The sequence below is a fragment of the Silene latifolia genome, chromosome 1, assembly GCF_048544455.1.
Source record: "Silene latifolia isolate original U9 population chromosome 1, ASM4854445v1, whole genome shotgun sequence".
Taxonomy (NCBI): Eukaryota; Viridiplantae; Streptophyta; class Magnoliopsida; order Caryophyllales; family Caryophyllaceae; genus Silene; species Silene latifolia.
The window spans coordinates 15,673,299-15,696,261 of NC_133526.1; the positions used below are offsets into that span (position 1 = coordinate 15,673,299).

The following is a 22,963-nucleotide window of genomic DNA, read 5'->3' on the forward strand; positions in this document are numbered from 1 at the left end:
TTATACATACGGTTTCCCTCTGATATTTACTACTTCGTATGACATACTATATGGTTGATACAAATACGGCTAGAATAATGTTAATGAGTAGGGCGTGTGGCCACCGCCACTTTAACCGACACTTAAACACGTACTTTTTCCGTTTGTCATTTGTTTACTTTTTAAATTTATTGTAAGAGGTACTCCATAATTTAAGTAAAGGCAAATAGATGATTGAGATCAATCAGAATTAAAAGGAGAGATTACCAACCATAGTTCTATTTATTTCTTGATAGGCTCTATAGTTATTTTATTGATCGGGATCCAACGTTGTGAATCACGATGTTGTGGACAAGTGCTTTTACAATTACAATACTATACAATGATTCCATTCCCTTAATCATAAATAGATACCATACATACATAGGTGCTTTACGTAATAGTTGCACATAACATGCATTTACCTAATATTGCACTATTGCCGATAATCCGAATCAGAATATGTTAATGAGTTCTATATAAGCTTTTGAAACACCAGTATTGGGACACTGGAAGATGTTCTTCTTGTTATTCATGCGTCGTAACGCAATCCCAATAATTGGAAGAAGATGTGTTTGCTTTTTTTTTTTTATATACTTATTATTTTGAATACTATAAAAGATAATAGGAATTATACTAGAGTATTTGACTCAATTATTAATTTTGAAAAGTAGAGATATTTTTGAAAAAAGAACAATTAATATATTGATGGTTGAGTAAATTGACTAATACGAGTACTAATAAATCAATTTAGAAAAAACCGTTGATATATTTATTAAGAAGCGTAGTACTAAGTAGTTCATAGCCTCTTTCAGTTGGGTGATAGCTATCCCAAAACAAGTACTTGGTGTCGTCAGAGCAAACTGTATCAAACTTGTTGCATGATTCTGCAACTTCAATTAACCCTGTACCACAACATCCTCGCGTCACTTGTTCAAACCCTGAATAGTTCAAAAAAAAAATCCATTTTATATTCATTTAAGAAAAAGGGCATTTAATTTAATATACTACAGTTTTGTAAGGGTTTCCTCTGATTTTTACTACTTTTAGAAATAGAAGTCGAGATTACCTACCATAGTTAAGAGGATGTTGGATCATGTCAAGCAATGTAGTGTAGAAATCAATGTAGACGAGCTTCGCATCACGAAGGCTGTTAGAAAGTGAATCAAGTTTGATAGCCAGCTTGGACTTGAAAACTTGTGCTAAATTATTGTAATTCTCTACACACTTCCTACTTATCCCTCCAGCTAGTGTTCTTTGCGATGGCAGGCATCCAATTGGTAGTGTACTGAATACTCCTATTCGCCGTGCCCCTAGTTCATATAGATCCTGTACGTTCAATTCCATATCATATTTTTAATCTTATCTATCCAACCTTTGTTTACCTCAAAACGTTTTCAATGTCGTTAAAAAAAAGAAGAGAGTATATATATAAATATATATATATGTAACCTGGACAAAAGAAGAAGAGGAGTTGGCTAAGAAAGAGGCGTAACCATCAACATCATACATATTCCTACGAATCGGGATATCAAAGTAGCTGATGGCAATATCAACACTTCCGGCCACAACTAGGAACATACTGTTCTTCATTATGTATTCCGTCCTCTCTTCTCCCACCATTTCTCTCACTCTCGCTTTGTATTCTTTCAAATATTCTAGTTGCTCCGATAGTGATAGTACTGACTGCATTATATATCACCAATCAAGTGTCATCAAATAAGATTAAACCAAAATGGTTCTACTCAGTGGCGGATCTTAATCGTGAAATTAAAAACAATATGGGAGCATTGTTATTAGGTGTATATATGTACATACCGAAATGGTACTTGTCAAAGGGTCGTAACCAGAACCTCCAGAAGCGAAACTGACACCTGTAAGCAAATCTTGTGGACTTATACTTGGGTCAAGATATGCTCCCACACTTTGTTTTATTGATAACATTTCCGCTGTCAGGTACATACATACAATATTTACTAAAGAACAACCATTAAATTAATAAATATTTTACTTTGTCACCTTAGCTTTAATTAGTGTGTATTTAGTAGATACGTACATAATTCCACGTAGTAGTACTAATTGGTTTTTGTAGTAGTGAAAATGTATGTTAGGTTAATTATATAACCTTATACCTTATTTACAAATGTAACCTCATTAGTTTTGAACAAGTTCGACATCTTTTTGCCTTGTGTTGCAACACGTATAGAGTACGTACTCTATCTTAAACGTAAATGCTACGTATCATATTTTCTCATACAAAAATTAAAAAAATTTAAATATAAAATAAAATGAAAGCCCTTGATTACATGACATAATTTCAAGGGGAAATCCCTTGAATAGTATACCCTACGTGCGTAGATAAACGTATGTACCTATAAAGTCAGTGGGGATCCTTCCGTTGCTGAATCGGCCAGTAGGAATTCCACCCATAAAATCTTTGCCATAAGGTGGGAAATTAGACTTTGATAGTGTGTTAAGGTTGTTATTGTTTCCAGGATCAATTATGGAATCTCCGAACCCAAATATCGCCGGTACCGTCACGTTTGGAGGGAGCTTCATTCTGGTTGTTGCTGCAATAGGAATAGGGTTGATGATGTTGAAGAGCAGGAATATAGACAACCACAAACCTAACCATTCTAACAAATAGCTAGAATATTGCATGGTGCCTACAAACTCTCACACTAAAGCTTAATTCCTTTTAACTTTTAACACTTATCAATGTAACTAAACTTTTTGTGTTATTCACTAATACCAGATTGTATACATACATACTTACATAAAATTTATACTAATAAAATAAAAGGATTTAGAGAACAGAAAAATATTTTTATAGGAAATACATTTTAAGATATTATGGAGTAGTACTATTTAATTGTATAAAACCCATTTATTTAAGTGTATATTACTAATTTGTTTAGCTATATATATTCTCTTTTCGTAAACATTGAATTGTTAGGCCATAAATATAGTTTGATTACCAAACACCTAAAAAAACTGTGACCCTACCTAAAATTGGGATAAATTCTACTTTTGTGGTTTGTCCCTGCTTCACTTTTTATAGTCACCACCTCCATCTTAAATTTAGGCCAACATATCATTGGTAACAACGACCAATCTTCTCATGGCTTGGAGTAGCAGGGGTGATAATAAGTGATAACCAGACGCGCTCGAGCTTGACCTTGCTCGATTTGTGCTCATGAAACAAAACTCGAGTTTGAACTCACCCAAGTTTGAAAAAATTGGGTTTATTATCATGCTCCCGAGCTTTAACCGGAGCTCGAGTCGAGTTTGAGCTCAACTCGAGCCTATATATAAATGTTAATTTATCGTTTTTTCTTTCGATTGTTTCAATAACAGAACTCGGAGATTACATATAAAAATATTTGGCAAATCAAAGAAAATATTTGATACGATTATACAAAGATATAATCATGATAAATATTTTTATAAAATAAGAGCAAAATATCATGGTTGTCAAAATAAAAGTTTGTCTTATAATTTGTTTTAGGAAAATGAGATAGCGTCACCAGGTAGTACTCAAATTGAGCGTCACCCGGGGAATAATAGTAAACTAGGTAGTACTTCGCTGACTACATGTAGTGCTACTACCCTCGCGTATAGTACCACTCTCGGCTCTTCGGGTTGTGTCGGGCTGTGTGGGTGGTTATGTTGCATGTAGCCAATGGTCCTGGGGGAGTCGGTCGGAATTTGGAGTCTCAGTGTTTTTCGGGGTGGGTGTTCGTTGGGTCTGCAATGTTTTGTGGTTGGCTTGTCCGGTCCGTTTCCGTTCTTTGGTTGGAGTGTGGTTTTGGTTGTTGTGAGGTCATGAAGGCATGATGGGTAGTGTGGAGTCGGTTTGCTGGTTGTGGTGTTGGTAGGGTCGGATGCGGTGGATTCTTATACAAATAATGGTTATTTCCGTGTTAGCATGTTTTTTGTTATTTCAAATAATAAGCCCCTATTGGTTTGGGGTGTCCTGTCCCCTTATCCATGGGTCATGTAGGACGAATGGTACATTATATTGCATGCGGTTTGTGTTGAGCCTAGCTCTCGGTGGTATTCAGAGAAGGTTTTGGTAAGGAGGATTTTCAAATGGTCTTCTCCATTATTACCCAGTTTTTTACTTGTTTTTCAAAGCTACGAGGTCCGGGTCAGCGGGGATTATGGTCCAAAGTGTAGGAGTGTTTTCTCCTTTGGAGACATATTTTTGTGGTCTGTTATCCGCCTTTTCTTTCTACGTCCTTGGGGCGTAAGTGCACTTTGTTCTCTCTCGTTGGGTCAAGGGGCTCGTAGGTTTCCCGATGACGTGTTCCACAGCCAAGGGGATGAATCTCCAAGACGCTTTCTTGGGTCTTGTTGTAGGTATTTCTCTGAAGCTGTATCGATGAAGACGAGAATAGATGAGTTTATGGGGGCTCGTTGGTTTTCTGAGGAAGTTTATCACAGCCAAGGAGATGAATCTCCGAGACTTTCTCTGGGGTCTTGTTGTAGGTATTTCTCCGAAACTTCATCAATTAAGAAGAACAAAGATGAGTGATTTCCTTTGATCAGCGATGCTCGTCAATTAAAGATGATAAAGGGAGTTGATTTTGAAGGCAGTGTTCAGACTTCCGTCGAACGACATCAACACGTTGCTTTTAACCGATGCAATTACTTTGTCTTTTTAGGTTATACTATTAGTAGTACTTTGTTTTATGTTGTATTTTATAGGTATTATTTCGAGAGCCTGTTGGGGCTGGTGTCCTTTACAGTTAGTGCAAGGACTTATAAATCTCTAAAAGGATCAAAGGGTATACTTTTGTATCATAATCAGTTGGTCCACGTTTATCAATAACGGTTGGCTTGCTAGATAAGTTTGACGTTATTGTCATACAGATGGCGGTGATCAACTGGTCCCTAAAAGTCACACCTATAGGATACGTTTGAGAGATGTGACGGTATGAAAATACAGTCATGTAGATGCCAAAAATTGACTAACCAGTTAGTCTGAGTTATTTGACTAATAATTAGTCAAAAATGTGATGTTGAGGTATTTTATTTCCCCAATTCTTATTTCAGACCAAGGTATCCGTCTTATTAATAAGACGGATACCATATTCTCTCACAAAATACCCATTTAGGGTGAGTGGAGAAGCACATGGGGGGTCCCACCTTTGTCCCCTCTACCCATTTCCTCTCACACAACGACCCGTCTTAAAACCCGACCCGTTTTAAGCAAGACTTACTCATTTTATTTAATACGGATTAAATAATAATGGCTAAGGCGAATTAAGCAGTTAATTCGTAAAATTGAATATAAACGATTTATATTTAATTAAATGTATATTGAATATAATTATACAATATTGTCTTTGTCGGACATGTATTAATAATTCAACTAACCCGTATTATTAGTTGATGCTTTAATTACCGATAACCGATGACAGTTTATAATGAAACCGCGTCATATACACTTAGCGAATTACATGTCGGACTACGAGTTAAGATGAAGAGGAAATGAAAGCCCATTTCCTCCCCTTGGACTCGGTTTGGCCGAATCATAAGAACAAAAGAGAGGCTCTCTCTCTTTTGTTAACCTAAGCATTTCATTTGTAAAAAAACTAGGGTTTTGGAGATTATTTTTCTCTGAAACCTAGATCTCTCATCTAAGCAAAAACTCACAAAATAATCCTCTCAATATTGCAAGGCAATTAGAGGATTCATTCTAGCACAAGGGCATTTCTCGGACAATCTTGGGTGCATCATTTAGGAGGAGATCTACTTTGATCTCTCATTGCCAATTTGCACTAGGACCGAAGGTTAATTCTTATCTTTATCGTTTCATTGTTGTTTTCGTTTATGACCATGTTTCACATATTAAATTTACGTTATAATCCTTAAATTTAAAGGGTCTTATACGGACATTACCCTACAAGTGGTATCAGAGCCAGGTTATAAGTCCTTGCACTAACTGTAAAGGACACCAGCCCCAACAAGCTCCCACTTGTCCGTACAAGTGTATGTGCAATGACGTTATCCGCACTAACTGGAGGACACAGCTCCAACAGAGCCGTACCATCACAATATAAAACACTTTCTTTACCGCTGCCAAAAAAAAAAAGAAAAAAAAAATCTCCCTTATAATGGGACGTGCTAAATCCCGCACACCATTTTACTAAATCCCGCACATTTTTTCTCCTTTGTCCAAATATACCCTCCTCATTTCTCACCCCCAGCCAAGAGAAAAATAAAAACACCCAAAAAATTAACACATCTCATTCTCTCTTCGTCCCCTCTCAATCACTCACCCCCTCTCTCATTAACACCGTACTCCGGTGATGAATGTTTACAACAACCAAATCCGGCAATTGCTTCAGTATACAAAGTAAGAGAACACACGCCATCTTCGATTGAGCATCAATTAAATCGATTAGCACCAATTAAAATCAAAAGCGAAGGAGTTAAATATGATCATCTTAAATTTGAAGCAACGTGCAATTTGCAGGTGTTTTTTATTTGTCAAAACGCATTCGTCATTTCAACTTAACCTTCCTCATGTCTATCTAACTAATCGTGTAATCGACATATTGTTTAATCAAATTAATTCAAACCCTAATTGTATAAAAAAAACATTTTCGAAATATATAAATAAATTAAATCAATTTAAAAACAGTATTAATAAAATTGTTGATAAAATGGAAAAATTACGTGTGGTATGTGCGAAATACAATCCATAATCGTCGACTAGTTATTGAATTGGTTAGGTTTGTGGGAGATTAGGGTTTTTTTTATGGTGAAGGATAGGTGTGGAATCTTAAAACAAAGTGTGTAGAATTTAGCAAAAGAGTGCGCGGGATTTAGCAATTGCGCTCATGGTATAAAGAAGCGAAAACTATCCACGAGACAATCGTCCGTCTCCTCTTTTTTTCATCAAAATCTGTTTCTTTTGAATTGGAAGAAGTTAGACCGTTAGATTAAACGGGCAGGAAATATGGCGCTTCATTAAGGGCAGGATCGTCATTTTCGTCATCATATAAATTGGTCATTATAATAGTCTGTCTCTTTTTCTTAACACAAATTTTCATTGAAGACATGACATATCCGTCACTCTTGACTTGAGTGACGGATACCATTTTACCTCACAAAGTACCCACTTTTTTTCTCTCTGCAACACTATTCATGTGGTCCCCTTTCTCCACTAACTCATCTTGTTACCATTTTATCTCACAAAATATCCGTTACAAATGGTAACCCGTCACAAGGGAGACCAATTGTTTTCTTAATCAAACAATTTCTGTCTCTGGTATTTATCCTCACACAAACGGTTAGTTTAGGTTTGATCTTGCCGTGAATTTCTCTCGGTGATCGTAATTCGTTTGATTTGTTCATGTATTCCATCTTCTGCGAGTATTAAGTATTCACCAAGATCATCCTCTCCTCCCTAATCACAATGTCAAGTATTTATTTTCTCTCTTGTTATTATGAATTTTATTATTTGCAATGATCTTTGTTCAATTTTAGTTGATTACTTGATTTTATTTCTAATTTTACAGAAGAGAACCCATTGCGAATGCATGATAGAATTTTATCATAAGAACAATTAAATCAGCTACGATAGTCGGAAATATCGTGTTAATTCGACTTTTGAGTATGTATGAATTTATGATTGATTTGAGTTTGCCTTGAAACTCTTTCAGAAGATCCATAACTAATTGAATTTGTGTATGATTTGAGTAGCTAGCTAGATTAACCTAGTGTGCCTGATACCAATATCTTTGTCTACCGATAAGCTTTTAGTTAAATGATTAAATAGCCTAGGAGTTCTTTTTATTGCAATTAGGTTATGCAAGAAATAATGTACAACTCAACATTTACTTGTAAACTGTATCTATGATGGTGTAGTGTTGATTTATATGGTTATTTCGTAAGGTTAATTCTTCCATCTAGAGGAATGGACGCGACTGTCTTTTCTAATAGCTAGGCTAATTATACATTTTTTTTCGTATATATTGTCTTGTTTTGTATATCGGTATTAGCAACTGAATTCCTGATTCTAGTTCACCTTAAATTGTATTGGCTTAATCATTGCTTAAATTTGGTTTATGGGGGAATGTGTTTGCAGCCGTTTTTAAAGTAAAAGCCAAGCGTATAGGCGGTCTCATTGTTGGTGTCTTCTCACCTTTTTGCGCAACATCCTCAAAGCCAAAATGTACTCGGTTTAGGTTTAATTCGGAGACTTCATTTGCGTTATCCAACAATTAAGGGTTGGTGTGGGAGGTTGCTTAATATTGGGGTGAGGACATGGTCAGGAAACTTACTATGAATGCTACTGAGTGAGGGTTTCATTCGGGGTCAACGTATCTTGGATACGGGTCTCCTATCACTGTATGCTTATTTATTTATTTATTTCCAAATCGTGGTGAGTTATGGAATTTTGATGCTTACTTTTAGGGGATTGTTTCTTTTTTCTAATTGATAAACCTGAAATGGTCCTATCCTCTGAAATAGTGTCCTTTTTTGCCTTAAGATCATGAAAACACCCGAGATTATGCGTTATACATTTCGAATATGTAAGCCTGTACATGGTTATAACTGTTATTATTTTACGCTTACACAGTTTCTCTTTCCAAAAACACCAGTTTTTGCTCTTAGTCAACAACTGCAATCCTCGACCAACTCACTCGCTTCTTCACTATAACAGGTGTCTGAACCAACTTTTATGTATGCCCTACTTTAATGTGTTTCATTTAGTAAGTTTCTATACGTGGCTACGTTTTTTTTTTGAATATAATCATCTCAATCCTTAATTGAAGTGGGTTTCTGTGATTTTGTTTGTTGGGGTTGTGTACAAGCAAATTGCTTTAGGAGATAGAACCTCTAGACCTTTCCTTTTAGCCCTTTCACTCCCTGTACACAAAGTGCTTGACTCTACGTGCTTGTTGCTGGGTTTAGTGTTGGTGCTGAGATACGGCTAACATACTTATGGTTTGGTCTTTTTTCTCTTGTATTATTAGAAATACTGTAAAACCTTAAAATGTCGTTGCAAGACATTTTCCAACCCTATGGTGTTATTATGGTCCTTTTGTAGGCTAGGGTTTAAATTTGTTTAATTTTACTGTCCCTTTCTTCTCTATGTATATGATACATTATGTGGAGAGGTAGCTCGTCATTCTCATGACCTTGACAATAGATGGCTGACATATTAAAATAACTTCTTTTTTTTTTTTACCTCATTTCAGGGCACAAAATTAGATTGCTTTGGTAGATAAGTTGTAACTTGTAGGTCAATTGATTCTAATCCGCACCATGCTCTTTTTAATGGCAGGATCTCATTGCCGATAGTGAAGCTCTTGGATGAGGTGATTCATGCGTTTTAGCTCAGTGTGTGCGCTGGGGTATTTGATCATGGTTGCATTTTGAGGATTCATACTGAGTGATATTTGAGGATTCATGAGTACTGAATTAGTTATTGAGTAAGTTACATTGCCTTTCAAAAAATGTAAGATACGCTGACACTGGTATGTTGCAGGACATTACAAAAGGGGAAACAATTTAACTTCTTTCAAGGGCAGGACACTTGAACTTAAAAGGAGTTGCTTTAATAATTTCCTTTTCGGAATTATAACTGTTTTTGGATTCATATCGAGTAAAATTTAATACATTGTTTGGTTACATTGTTACCGACCTATAGTAGGTGGATAGAATAAGTAATGCGAAATATATCTTTTTCTTGTTAACCACTCGCCTTTGGTAACGTGGATTACCGATTGTCTTTTGTTAAAGTAAAACTATAGCTGTAAATCTTGAGTCTCTTACGATATGTCGTTGACTTTCCATTTGTATAATGTTTTGTGTTTGTCACAAGTTATAGCCATGGAATGAAACATTCACATATAGTGCATATGCTTCACTATAGGCATTCGTCTTTAGAGACAAAGACATGATTTCCCATGTAAATATTTGTTTTTGGGATTGCAGGCTGGGGATATATAACCTTTATAAAATATGTGTTTTTGGGACTGCAGGCTGGGGATGTTGTAACGCTTAAAATGTATGTTTTCGGGATTGCTGGCTCAGGATTTCAGTAATTTAGTCTCCTTAAAGAGGCAGCAGAGCTTTTCATACCGTGTATGTTTACCAGTTAATATCTTCTTTAAAAGGGCAAGAATGACGTACATTTTCTGTTTTATGTGCTCACCACCTTCTGTTTTATCTGCACATCTGCTAGTAGACTGACCTGATTTAGTGTTTACCTGCTGCCTGCAGGTGGGGCTAGAGCTACACTAGACACCGCACGAACTATAAAGATAAAAGAAGATGAAGATTTCAGGTATTTACTTCATCAGTACTTTTTCAGTAATATATCAAGTTGTTGGTTTACATAAGGGAAGTCCAGAATATGTGACTTTTGTGGTCGTATTTGTCCAAATTGGCGTTAATACTTTTCTAAAATATAAAATGATTGAAAATGCAATATGTTCTATGAAGTTGTAACTTGTCACTATTTATATATAACAGTGGAAAGTACAGGTTATGGATACACTTCTCTAAAACAAGACTACATATTTGCGGAAGTATTCAATTCACATCATATTTGTGGAAGGACATTAACCATGCATTTACGCGGTCTGCAAATTGCTTCAAGCGGCCTTGGTCAGACCAAAACCTTCATCTAAATCCACATTCTTCCCATCAACCTTGTCCCAATCAAAACACTGGATTAAGGAAGCCAAATTCAGCGCTACTACCTTATTAGCAAGGTTTGCTCCGGGGCAGGATCTTCTCCCTTGCCCGAATGGAATCCACCTTGACTTAACTGTTCACTGTTCAAACCCTCAAACCTCTCTGGCTTAAATCTCATGGGGTCATGAATTCCGGATCCCTATGTATTTCCCAAGCATTGATTAGCAGTTTTAGCACCATAGTTCCTTCGTTCACATGGTACCCGACAATGGTGCAATCCTCCGAGGCCTCATGTGGTACGAGATGGGGAGCAGCTGGGAAGAGCCTTAGCGTCTCATTGACGATATTGTGGAAGCTCAGAGAGATCGGACTCATCTACTAATCGAGCATGGGTAACAAACTAACAATGCTGTCTATTTCTACTCTTGCTTTCTGAAGTATATCAGGATTGTTGAGCAGCACCGATAGCACCCATTCCATGGTAATTTGTCCCTGCTATTATCATTATCAGATTATCTACTGCATTCATCTCAGCAAATAAACATAATTAATTTGTAGCTTGCATACTAATGTGATCATGACCTCTATGTTATTGTTATAATTCTATACCTACCATCTATGTTACTCAACTTGTGTACATAACTACATACCCAAGTGTCGTACTCAGCATTACCAAAGGTTCTCGACTCTGAAAATTTGTCTTAGAAAATGAAAACAGGAAGGAACACAACTTTAAAGCATAATTACATTCAAAATATTTAGTTTAGTTTTTTTTTTTTTTTTTTTTTTTAATGTGAAATAGATAGTTGTCATAGAAAAGGAGCAGTACAAAATCTCTTCCTCGACTACTGTTATGCTAGTCTCCCTTTTGGCTTTTCTAAGAGAACTGTCAGATTGGTAAGGCTTCCATACAGATTTCATACTCATTATGATTCCCTTGATGTTCTTATCATGCAGATCAAGCAACTTGTATATCATGGCCTTCCAGTTTCCCACTTCTGGACTAGTATCATTTCGAATTCTCCTACATTCTTCTATTAGACCATGTAGAAAAGCATTCATCTTTTTCCCGACTGCCAGCATCTTCCCCTCCATCTTTTGAAACGGAACCCACTTCAAGAACGGAAAGAAATCCACTGGATTCGATGCACCACTAAGCTCGAACACCTCTCTCACAATATCCCGGAAAACCTTGCTTTCTTCAACTCCTATTTCACCTCCAAAGTATCTCTTCCCTGTTACCATCCTCATTACGATATTAAATGCCAACTCTGAAAATCTTGGCCTCAGTGCTTAACACGTTCTTCCTTTCCTACAACGTACAGTCCCTTAACAAGTGATCTCATTTCTTCAACTCTTATTTCAGCCAACATATTCAGCTTGACTGTTGAGAAAAGCTCAAGACTGGTTAAACGACGAAGGTCCCTCCACAAGGGGCCATACGGGACTGATCCAAGGGTAGTCCAATCATAATTAAGGTGCTTTCCTGTACGACGACGTGGTCTATTGGCTAGGATGATATCATTCCTAGTGAAGCATTCTTCCACTAAATTTGGAGAAGATATAACTACAGTGGGGGTTTAAGAACATAAATGGAGCCGTAGGTGTAGGAGAGTTTTTGTAAGGAGCGATGAAGGGGTTGTTTTATTAGATGGAGGTGGCCTATGATACGGTGTGAAGGTTGTTTTAGTGACGAAGAACAAGACCGTTGGTAAAAAGGTCGATAAAATGGAGACATAATACAAGTCCATTATATTTGCTTATGTTGAATTGTGATTTGAGTTTACGCTGCTGTCTGTGTTTGTTTATTATTATTAATACACACAGACTGTGCCTGAAATAACAAGGGAGGATCGTATGAACGCAAGCAACTGTATGAGACTGTATGAATGAATAAAACTCATACTGTACTGTATATTTTAATCAAACGTACGGAATTCAAGCGAACGGAAAAAGTAATAGACAACACTCCCCAATTAATTAATTGGAAATAGAAGAGGTTGCCTGGGTGGAGACTTGGAAAGAAAGAAGTAGAAATGCAGCGGGGAAGATAAGAATTAAATGGATATGACTATTGGACGGACCTCCTTAGTTGAGCTCCCGATTTGAATTGATTTGATAATAGCAAAGTCTATCCAAATTGAAAAATTAGCAAAACCATTATAAACCGCAAATTTGGGAAAGACTCATTTTTACAGCTTCTAATTGGTCTTTGACTCTATTCTTTTAATTTCGCTCGTTCCCTGTTTAATAGGGTAGCACATAAATTTGCACATTTTGTTCCGTGGGTGCCTCTGATTTGGGGCGCTGATATTCGTCCCCTTGGACATTGTAACTTTACTTTTGAGCCGATTTACGTATTTTGGTAAGAAATGCAAAATGTTGCTCATTTGATGATATGGACCCATTTGTGTTTATATAAATACTTTCAAGTCAATTCCACTTTTGTAAATTGTTGCTTTTAAACTCCATTTAAGTAAGAAATTCTCTAATCTTAGCAAACTTCTTTAGCCTTTTCTACAAAATAGAGTAGTAGCATAAAAGTACACATTATCTTCTTACGTATTTTATAATATTTTATTCAAAATTCGGTTGTAAATTATGGATATTCTAATATCGAGCAAGTTAGAGTAGTCTAGGGTGTAATTGAGCCGAACCGAGCTCAACTCATGTTGTAAAAGTCGAGTCCGAATCTGAACTCCAGCTCTTGAAATCAAGGCTCGGTATTGCTCAGATATTTTACGAGCTCGAGCTTTGTTTGAGTACCATTTTTACGAACATTATTTTCATTATAACATAATATTTATGTTGAAAATTTCAATTCAAGCTACTATTTTTTTCGTTTATTAGCGTAAAGTAACATTTCCTATGTTATTTTATTTTCTAAATTAATAGTTTAATTAAATATCATCAAACTGATACTATAATTTAGAGAAAATTGTTGATTACAGCATTTTATAAACCACTTTTTGAAAATTACAGACTTATATAATTTTTTTGAAAATTACATCCAAAATTTTATATTTCTTCTAAAATTGCACCACGACCATGTTTCCGGTGAAATTTGTTAAAATGTGACCGAAATGTCCTTGCTTAATTGTTTGCCTACTTACCCAGATGATATCAATTTACCAATCATTTCTTTCACTTATTACCTCTTATTTAATCTAAACCCATCTTCCTCAACATTTATCTCTAAAATTATCCCCAAATTACTCTCTAACTTGTACTGTAATTCATTCCTTTACCGTATTCATTCTCCACTGTCAAAAAAGGCTCCAGAGTAAGGATTCATACACCTTTGTTTGCTTTAATTTTATCTTGAGTTTGTTGTTATTAATGTCACTGCAAATTTCTGGTTTTTCCCCAATTTGTTGTTTTTCAATTGATTGAATCGAATTTTAGGGTTTGGTCAAATTCGAAAATTCAAGTTTTGATCTTAAATTTCTTTTTTAATGCATGTGATTGTATTAGATATTGGTATGAATTTGTAGGAGCTTCCTACTTTGAAGAACCCTAATTAGTTTCAATTTGGGAAAAATTGATTTAGAAGGTATAAAAGAGAGATGGAGAATGTAAATAAGGTAGAATGAAATTTCGTATAAAATGGAAATAGGTTAGAATTCAATTTCGTAGAAAAAAGAGCAAATGGAAATAGGGTTGAATTGACTTAGAATGATTAATTAGGAATATTGTTGAACTTTGATGAGAAATTAGAGAGATGAAGAAGTTGTCAAAATCTCATGAAGGAAATGAAGATTAAGGGAATAGAAAGGAGGAAGGTAAGGGCATTTTGGTCATAAAAGATGAACTTAAGGGACAAAAATTCAATTTGGAGTCAATTGTCCACCGGAGATAAAGTTTTGGCTGTAATTTCTCATTAGAAGTAAAATTTTGGATGTAATTTTCAAAAAGTGGATTATAAAAGGCTGTAATCAACAATTTTTTAAGTAAATATTACAAATAAAAACTAAGAAATTTAACGAGCCGCGGATTAGTGTGCTCGAGCTCGGCTCGGTTTGGGTCATCTTTGTTCAAGCCCGAGTTCGAGCTTAATTTGACCGACCTCGAGCCAAACTTTGACCGAGCCGATTTTGAGGGCTTGTCGAGCAGGCTCAGCGCATTTACAATCCTGAGTTAAACTATCTCTTAACGAGAGAGATCTCTGACTAAAAATTGAATTAAATAAATTAAAGATGGGTGTATCTTTTTAACCCAAATAAAAATAAAAAATTAGGTGTGGCATCCTATATACTCCGTATAATTTATTCCATAAAAATATAGCAAATTACCTCATAAGTTTGATACCGTATACAAATACAAGTACCATACAATAATCCATTCTCTTAATCATAAATAGAGACCATACATACAACATAGATGATTTACGTAAGTTGCACACTTGCACATAGTGGAGTAACATTTACCTAATTCTTCTCATTGCAGATAACCCGGATGGGCCAGATCAGAACATGTTAATGAGTTCTATATATGCTTTTGAAACACCAGTATTGGGACACTGGAAGATGTTCTTCTTGCTATTCATGTGTCGTAACGCAATCCCAATAATTGGACGAAGATTTGTTAGCTTTTTTTATGGATACTACTTTATACTTATTATTTTGAATACTATAAAAGATAATAGGAATTATACTAGAGTATTTGACTCAATTATTAATTTCGAAAAGTAGAGATATTTTTGAAAACAGAACAATTAATATACTGATGGTTGAGTAAATTGACTAATACGAGTACTAATAAATCAATTTAGAAAAAACCGTTGATATATTTATTAAGAAGCGTAGTACTAAGTAGTTCATAGCCTCTTTCAGTTGGGTGATAGCTATCCCAAAACAAGTACTTGGTGTCGTCAGAGCAAACTGTATCAAACTTGTTGCATGATTCTGCAAATTCAATTAACCCTGTACCACAACATCCTCGCGTCACTTGTTCAAACCCTGAATAGTTCAAAACAAAGAAAAAATTAAAGAGCAACTTCATTAATTGAATGTAAAACAACACATACATAGAACACTTAAAAGTGAAAATAAAGTAATGAGAATAAGCATTATTTCCAACCCCGACGGCCCTACTTGAGAACTAGACTGACATCACTTTTTTCAATTGGTCTCCCTTGTGACGGGTTATCATTTGTGGCGGATATTTTGTGAGATAAAATGGTAATAAAATGGGTTAGTGGAGAAAGGGGACCACATGAATAGTGTTGCAGAGAGAGAAAAAGTGGGTACTTTGTGAGGTAAATGGTATCCGTCACTCAAGAGTGACGGATATATGCCGTCACAAACAAGAATTTGTGCACTTTTTTTATGTTTCTTTAGGGAAATCATACGTTTGATTAAAGCGTAGGAGAAAAACGCTCTCATATTGAGACTAAAGATTATTGTGAGTTTAGTTCGTGGATCAATTTTGTATTCATTTAATTAATGCTACAGTTTTATAAGGTTTTCCTCTGATTTTTTACTATTACGTGGATATATATATATAATATGGCCAATACAAACACGTAAGTACGTAAGTGTGCGTCCCGACTCCCGAACATTTAGAAATAGAAGTCGAGATCGATTACGTACCATAGTTAAGAGGATGTTGGATCATGTCAAGCAATGTAGTGTAGATATCAATGTAGACGAGCTTGGCATCATGAAGGGTGTTAGAAAGTGAATCAAGTTTGATAGCCAGCTTGGAATTGAAAACTTGTGCTAAATTATTGTAATTCTCTGCACACTTCCTAAAGATCCCTCCTGCTAGCGTTCTTTGCGATGGCACGCATCCTATTGGTGGTGTACTGAATACTCCTATTCGTCGCGCCCCTAGCTCATATAGATCCTGTACGTTCAATTCCATATCATATTTTTAATCTTATCTATCCAACCTTTGTTTACCTCAAAATATTTTCAATGTCGTTAAGAAAAGAAGAGAGTAAATATGTAACCTGGACAAAAGAAGAAGCGGAATTAGCTAAGAAAGAGGCGTAATCATCAACATCATACATAATCCTACGACTCGGGATATCAAAGTAGCTGACGACAATATCAACACTTCCGGCCACAACTAGGAACATACTGTTCTTCATTATGTATTCCGTCCTCTCTTCTCCCACCATTTCTCTCACTCTCGCTTTGTACTCCTTCAAATATTCTAGTTGCTCCGATAGTGATAGTACTGACTGCATTATCACCAATCAAGTGTCATCAAATAAGATTAAACCAAAATGGTTCTACTCCGTGGCGGATCTTAATCGTGTGAAATTAAAAAGAATATGGGAGCATTGTTAATTTGTTATTAGATGTATATATGTACATACCGAAATGGTACTTGTCAAAGGGTCGTAACCAGAACCTCCAGAAGCGAAACTGACACCTGTAAGCAAATCTTGTGGACTTATACTTGGGTCAAGATATGCTCCCACACTTTGTTTTATTGATAACATTTCCGCTGTCAGATACATACATAAAATATTTCCTTTATTAATGAACAACCATTAAAATTAATAAATTTCGACTTATCGTCCAAAGCTGTAATTGCTTGCTTTCACTACAGTAATTACTACCGTATGTACTACCTTTGCTCTACGTAGTACGGAGTACTATATTGTAGCTACAATAACGCTTACGGATACATGCATACGTTTAGTTAAAGCACTGCGTCTTCACTCTTCATCATCATGCAAATTATAACAAAGCCTCGTATGCCTAATTTAATTTTACACTGTCACCTTAGCCTTAAATTAGTGTGTATTTAGTAGATACGTACATAATTCCACGTATTAGTACTAATTAGTTTTTGTAGTAGTGAAAATATTAAATAAAATGAAAGCCCTTGATTACATGACATAATTTCAAGGGGATTGCGTGGATAAACGTATATACCTATAAAGTCAGTGGGGATCCTTCCATTGCTGAATCGGCCAGTAGGAATTCCACCCATGAAATCTTTGCCATAAGGTGGGAAATTACACTTTCCTTCTGTGTTAAGGTGGTTATTGTTTCCAGGATCTACTATGGAATCTCCGAACCCGAATATCGCCGGCACCGTCACGTTTGGAGGGAGCTTGATTGTGTTTGTTGCTGCAATAGGAATAGGGTTGGTGATGTTGAAGAGCAGGAATATAAACAACCACAAACCTAACAATTCTAACAAATAGCTAGAATATTGCATGGTGCCTACAAACTCTCACACTAAAGCTTAATTCCTTTTAACTTTTAACACTTATCAATGTAACTAAACTTTTTGTGTTATTCACTAATACCAGATTGTATACATACATAAAATTTATACTAATAAAATAAAAGGATTTTAGATAAAAAAAAAATATTTTTATAGGAAATACATTTTAAGATATTATGGAGTAGTACTATTTAATTGTATAAAACCCATTTATTTAAGTGTATATTACTACTTTGTTTAGCTATATATATACTCTTTTCGTAAACATTGAATTGTTAGGCCATAAATATAGTTTGATTACCAAACACCTAAAAAAACTGTGACCCTACCTAAAATTGGGATAAATTCTACTTTTGTGGTTTGTCCCTGCTTCACTTTTTATAGTCACCACCTTCATCTTAAATTTAGGCCAACATATCATTGGTAACAACGACCAATCTTCTCATGGCTTGGAGTAGTTGGGGTGATAATAAGTGATAACCAGACGCGCATGAGCTTGACCTTGCTCGGTTTGTGCTCATGAAACAAAACTCGAGTTTGAGTTGACCCAAGTTTGGAAAAATTGGATTTATTATCATGCTCCCGAGTTTTAACCGGAGCTCGAGTCGAGTTTGAGCTCAACTCGAGCCTATATATAAATGTTAAGTTATCGTTTTTTCTTTTGAATGTTTCAATAACAGAACTCGGAGATTACATATAAAAATATTTGGCAAATAAAAGAAATATTTGATACGATTATACAAAGATATAATCATGATAAATATTTTTATAAAATAAGAGAAAAATATCAATGTTATCAAAATGAAAGTTTGTCATATAATTTGTTTTAGGAAAATGAGATAGTGTCACCGGGTAGTACTCAAATTGAGCGCCACCCGAGATTTGAGTGTCAAACTGAAAGTTTATAGTAAATTGCTCAAGTTTTTGAGTTTCTCCCTTCCAAAATTTGAATTTCAAACTGACTAATAATAAAGGGTAGTTTAGTAACTCAAAATATCATAATTAATGAATTAAAACAAAATCAGAAATAAATTGTGTATATGCATCTACGATCACGAAACAATGAATCATTGAAGCATATATAACGCATTTCTGGAAAACATGACGATGATCAACTAACTAAAACTTCAACATACTGAAAGATTTAATATACATTAAATACCTTTAGTTACCCAATTGATTCAATGAATATTATTTACAGATAACTTTTTGTCCATGGATGAATTTTGTTGAATTGATTGTACTTCTGCAGAAATCAATTAGCAGGAGAATACTATCCCAGTCTCTCAGATGCATTATGAAATTATTAAATCTTATCTTAATTTGATATGATTAGGTTAAGTTATAAATTTGCAATGCTACCCATCAAGTTAGGCGCAAAAGTTAGAAATTGATCTTATTTATCAAAGCGTCTTGTTTGTGACGGACTAGTTGTAACGCCCCGTAATTTCGGATCATTAATATATTTCGAAAATAATTTATTAATCAAATAAAATTTGATATTTAAAGTAATTAAAGTAAAAATAATTCAAAGAAATATAATTTTATTATATTTTGAAGAAAAGTATTTATTTTGATAGTTTCGTAATGTTTAAAAATAGTTTAAACCGTGTAAAACTTTTTATTTCGAAATAAGGGCGTATCGGGGGGAAAATGACAATTCTTTTGAACGTTCGGTAAACGAATTTGGAAATGGGTCGTATGAATACTCAATTTTCTTGTAATCTCGTGTTTAAGAACTTTGGTCTTGACGGAATTTGCGTTTGACTTGCGGTTTTAATTATAATCGAAACGGGTCAAAACCGACTCGAAAAATCCCGACTCAAACCCGCTCTCCTCCTTTCCTTTCTCCCTTACCCGGCTCCCCTTCCCCTTTTCTTTCTTTTTTTCTGATTTTTGTTCTTAAGTTCATCTTCAACCTCTAAAAACCAAAACCAAACACATTTCAACCAAAAATCAAGCTGTTTTGGCCATAATTTCTTCGTTTCTTATCGGATTTTCACGAAATTTACCTTTCCGGAATCCCCTCGTCGAGATCTACAACTTGGTATAATTTAAGTTCAGTTTTCTTGAAGTTGTTTTAAGACCAATTTTCGGAAATTTCGGTTTTATATACTTATCTTTGTGTTTTAATTGTTTATTTAGGTGAAGAATTGGAGGACGAGTTCGGGGACTCGTATATTGTAGAGGATAGCGGCTAGTTGTCGTTAGGGTTTGGGTTTTGAGGTGCTAATTGCTCATTTTCTAGCTTAAGGTAACATATTTCGAGTTACTCGACGAATTATCGTCACAATCTTTGTTGTTTTTGTATGTTTGGTGATTTTTGTTTGAGTAGTAGTTTTCACATGTTAAAATTTGTTGCATGCATGCTTAACTTGTGTCTTTTGTTAGTTTAAATTAACAAAGTTGAATTGGGAACGATTAATTAGTGTTCAGACGGTCTTTTACTAAACAAAAATGGAAAAAAATGGTGGTGTAGGGGACGGCCAGCAGCCGGCAGGCCCACGGCAGCCCACGGCCGGCCTTGGGGTTGGCCCGGGTTGGTCCGTGCTTGTTTCGCGGTTTTTCGTACAATATTGGGCATTTTAGGTTGATTAATGTTATAATTAAAATAAGTAACAAATGGGTAGTATTTTGAATTGAATCATACTAGTAATAAAAATTATGTTAATGGTAAAATTGTGCTTATATTAATAGTTATCACATGTTATGATAGTTTACAAAATGAAATTGTAATTAATAGGCTCAAAATGAATTTTATAGCGATAATTGTAATGTTTTGTTGATTGTGCCGAAAACTGAGCCTTAGTCCCTTTGACTGATGCGATGTCGATTAATTGAGTGATTGGTCACCACAATTTGACCCGTGCACTGTCGCAGGTCTGGGGTTGCGGGTAAAAAATTCGGTTGAATGATTTAGATAATCGGCCTTTTTCTTGTTTTAGGCCATTTATCAAGCTTTAGTTCACATGTATAGCTTATTGAATTTAATAGTATCTTGTATTGTAGAAATGGCCCTAGTTTCCCCTAAAGCCTTTAATATTGTTAAAATTGCTAGAATTAGAAATTAGTATTGAATACTTATTGAGGATATTGTTGGGTTGTTTGCTGAATAGACATTTATATAGCCTTTCACATGATAGAATGTTAGCATTTAGGTTGGTAAGTTGGACTTTTTGCCCTCTTATGGTTAAGTGGGTGTCTTAATTGACTTGTGTGGTGAGTCTTGTGTGGTGTGGGCTAAAGTATTCAATCTGGGACTAGCTGGGACTAGGTCCTAGGTGAGTATTTCGGCCTTCATCATAGATAGGTCTTTATAGTCTTTGACGAGTATATGTTCACTGCTTGATAGCCTTTGTGTTCCTGACTAGTGGATTTATATCCAAGTTGGGGCATGACCTCAGTTACTTATTTTGATAGTAAGTGGTCAGCTTAAGTACTAGCCAACCCTTTGGTGGACTCCTTAGGGTACTCACTTTGTTTTAGAAAAATAGTGGGTCTTGGGTGCGGTGGTGTGTATCCGCATGTCTAGGTCTCCAAGTGATTTTTTAGGCTAGGGTTGTGTTGTCTCTTGGCCATGTTTTATTAATATTAACCGCTGAGCCAAGATACCGGTTCGATTACCTTCCCTACCTCGTGGTATAGACTCGAGTTACAAAGTGACTATTGACGGGACTAAGAACTTATGCCTGTCTTTGATATATTGCCCTTTCTTATTTGATGATTCTATGAATCATAGAAGGTGAGATGCAAGCCGGCTATGGTTGATAGAGTTTGGATTACAATTTGTTAAATTTTTCACATGATAGTTTAAATTAGTCAATTTAGCATTCATATGTTAGGATGCTTGGAAATTAGATGAATTATCATATAGTTTACATGTTTTACTACATGTTACATTAATTATGACGATTCGTGGTATTTGGAGGACTCGAAGTTACTCCCCACTGAATTGTGGCTTTCGTGTTTGTATAAAATGCGATTGACAGGTTGTTGATGCTTAGTTGGGGTCACAGACGAGCTAGTGAGCAAGGAACCTTGGACCTAGTTTGGCTTTCTTTTGTAGAAACCTTTTATCTTTTGGTTATGTATATAATCTTTTAACTTTTGGTTTTGTATATAATTTGAAGGGACATATGTCTCCCTTTTCTATTTTGGGTTGTATCATTATGTATTTTCTTACCTTTAGCGGTGCAAGTAAGTTAGATTGTTAGCAATTGCAGGTTTTGGCACCCGTCTATTGGGAACGTTGGAAATGTTGTGATTGGTTTAGATTTTTTTTTTGAAATTACAGGTTTTTGGCTAGTTGAACCAATTACAAACATATCCTACCAGTTTTTCCGTAGAATTTACGCGTTTAATTATCGGGTTATTTAAGGGTGTCACACTAATCATGTCAAAAGCTTGTGACCTCTCACAAAAAGGAAGAGGGGATAAGGTGGGACACCCCCCATGTGCTTCCCCACTCAACTCTCATGGGTATTTTGTGAGAGGAAATGGTATCCGCCACAAGCTTGTGACGGATATCGCCGTCACAAATGAGATTTTGTGCTTATTTATTTACATATTTTTCCTTTTATTAATTAAGGTGGCGCCGAGTTTCGGTACCACCCGCTGGGGCCCTAATGTCATCCTTTATTTTAATTATGAAAAATATATAGTGTTAGACAAGAAAAAGCGGGAGAAAATAAACACGATCCGGGACAGCCTCTCGAACGGCTTAAATTTAAGTGTATAATACACGTTTTTCGGGATTCTAAGGTCCCGGAAAAAAATGTCCGTAAATCACACCTATGATTTGTCGGGTCAGATACAACAGCCTCACAAAATTTGAGGAGCAATAGCGGCCATTTGAGGCTGCCGGTGTGCGTTAAACCAGTCTCAAACTTAAATCGGATACTCGCTGAAATTGGTTTACTACTTGTTATTTGGTGCTGCAATTGAATAGGGTAACTCCTGGAACGACCCTCGACACGTGTTAGAAGAAGCGGGAGAAAAATAAACACGACCCCGGATGGCCTCTCGAAGTCTCAAATTGAAGTGTATAATGCACGTTTTTCAAAATTCTAAGGCCCCGGAAAAAAATGTCCGTAAA

General features: G+C 35.6%; 2 protein-coding genes, 2 long non-coding RNA genes and 1 pseudogene across 9 annotated transcripts; 2 read left to right on the top strand and 3 right to left on the bottom strand.

Annotated features, from left to right (window-relative positions):
• Positions 1–334: 334 nt before the first annotated feature.
• LOC141599870 (GDSL esterase/lipase EXL3-like) lies at positions 335–2,916 on the bottom strand. 2 transcript variants are annotated; one of them, XM_074420008.1, is made up of 5 exons: positions 2,391–2,916; positions 1,837–1,892; positions 1,471–1,704; positions 1,092–1,347; positions 335–959 (listed from the first exon to the last, which is right to left on the bottom strand). In XM_074420008.1, exons 1-5 carry the CDS (start codon positions 2,677–2,679, stop codon positions 769–771), a joined length of 1,026 nt encoding a protein of 341 aa, XP_074276109.1. In that variant the 5' UTR covers positions 2,680–2,916; the 3' UTR covers positions 335–768. The 2 variants fall into 2 exon arrangements, with proteins under 2 accessions (XP_074276109.1, XP_074276101.1); XM_074420000.1 differs by having other exon boundaries at positions 336–959; positions 1,837–1,967; positions 2,391–2,915.
• A 4,208-nt stretch (positions 2,917–7,124) lies between these two features.
• On the top strand, positions 7,125–12,472 carry LOC141599895 (uncharacterized). Of its 5 annotated transcripts, none has more exons than XR_012524019.1 (7): positions 7,125–7,454; positions 8,615–8,747; positions 9,323–9,470; positions 10,023–10,125; positions 10,264–10,327; positions 10,528–11,161; positions 11,638–12,472. It is a non-coding gene; the product is annotated as an uncharacterized LOC141599895 (long non-coding RNA). The 5 variants fall into 5 exon arrangements; XR_012524012.1 differs by having other exon boundaries at positions 7,129–7,454; positions 8,615–8,698; XR_012524014.1 differs by having other exon boundaries at positions 7,129–7,449; positions 8,615–8,698.
• Positions 10,334–12,418, bottom strand: LOC141599886 (cytochrome P450 81Q32-like; annotated as a pseudogene).
• Positions 12,473–15,386: 2,914 nt separating the features above from the next.
• LOC141599908 (GDSL esterase/lipase EXL3-like) lies at positions 15,387–18,090 on the bottom strand. The gene is made up of 5 exons (XM_074420034.1): positions 17,571–18,090; positions 17,006–17,136; positions 16,634–16,867; positions 16,272–16,527; positions 15,387–15,638 (listed from the first exon to the last, which is right to left on the bottom strand). The coding sequence occupies exons 1-5, from the start codon at positions 17,857–17,859 to the stop codon at positions 15,448–15,450; spliced, it is 1,101 nt and encodes a 366-aa protein (XP_074276135.1). The 5' UTR covers positions 17,860–18,090; the 3' UTR covers positions 15,387–15,447.
• A 1,696-nt stretch (positions 18,091–19,786) lies between these two features.
• LOC141652489 (uncharacterized) lies at positions 19,787–21,942 on the top strand. The gene is made up of 3 exons (XR_012547214.1): positions 19,787–19,915; positions 20,014–20,122; positions 21,858–21,942. It is a non-coding gene; the product is annotated as an uncharacterized LOC141652489 (long non-coding RNA).
• Positions 21,943–22,963: the final 1,021 nt, after the last annotated feature.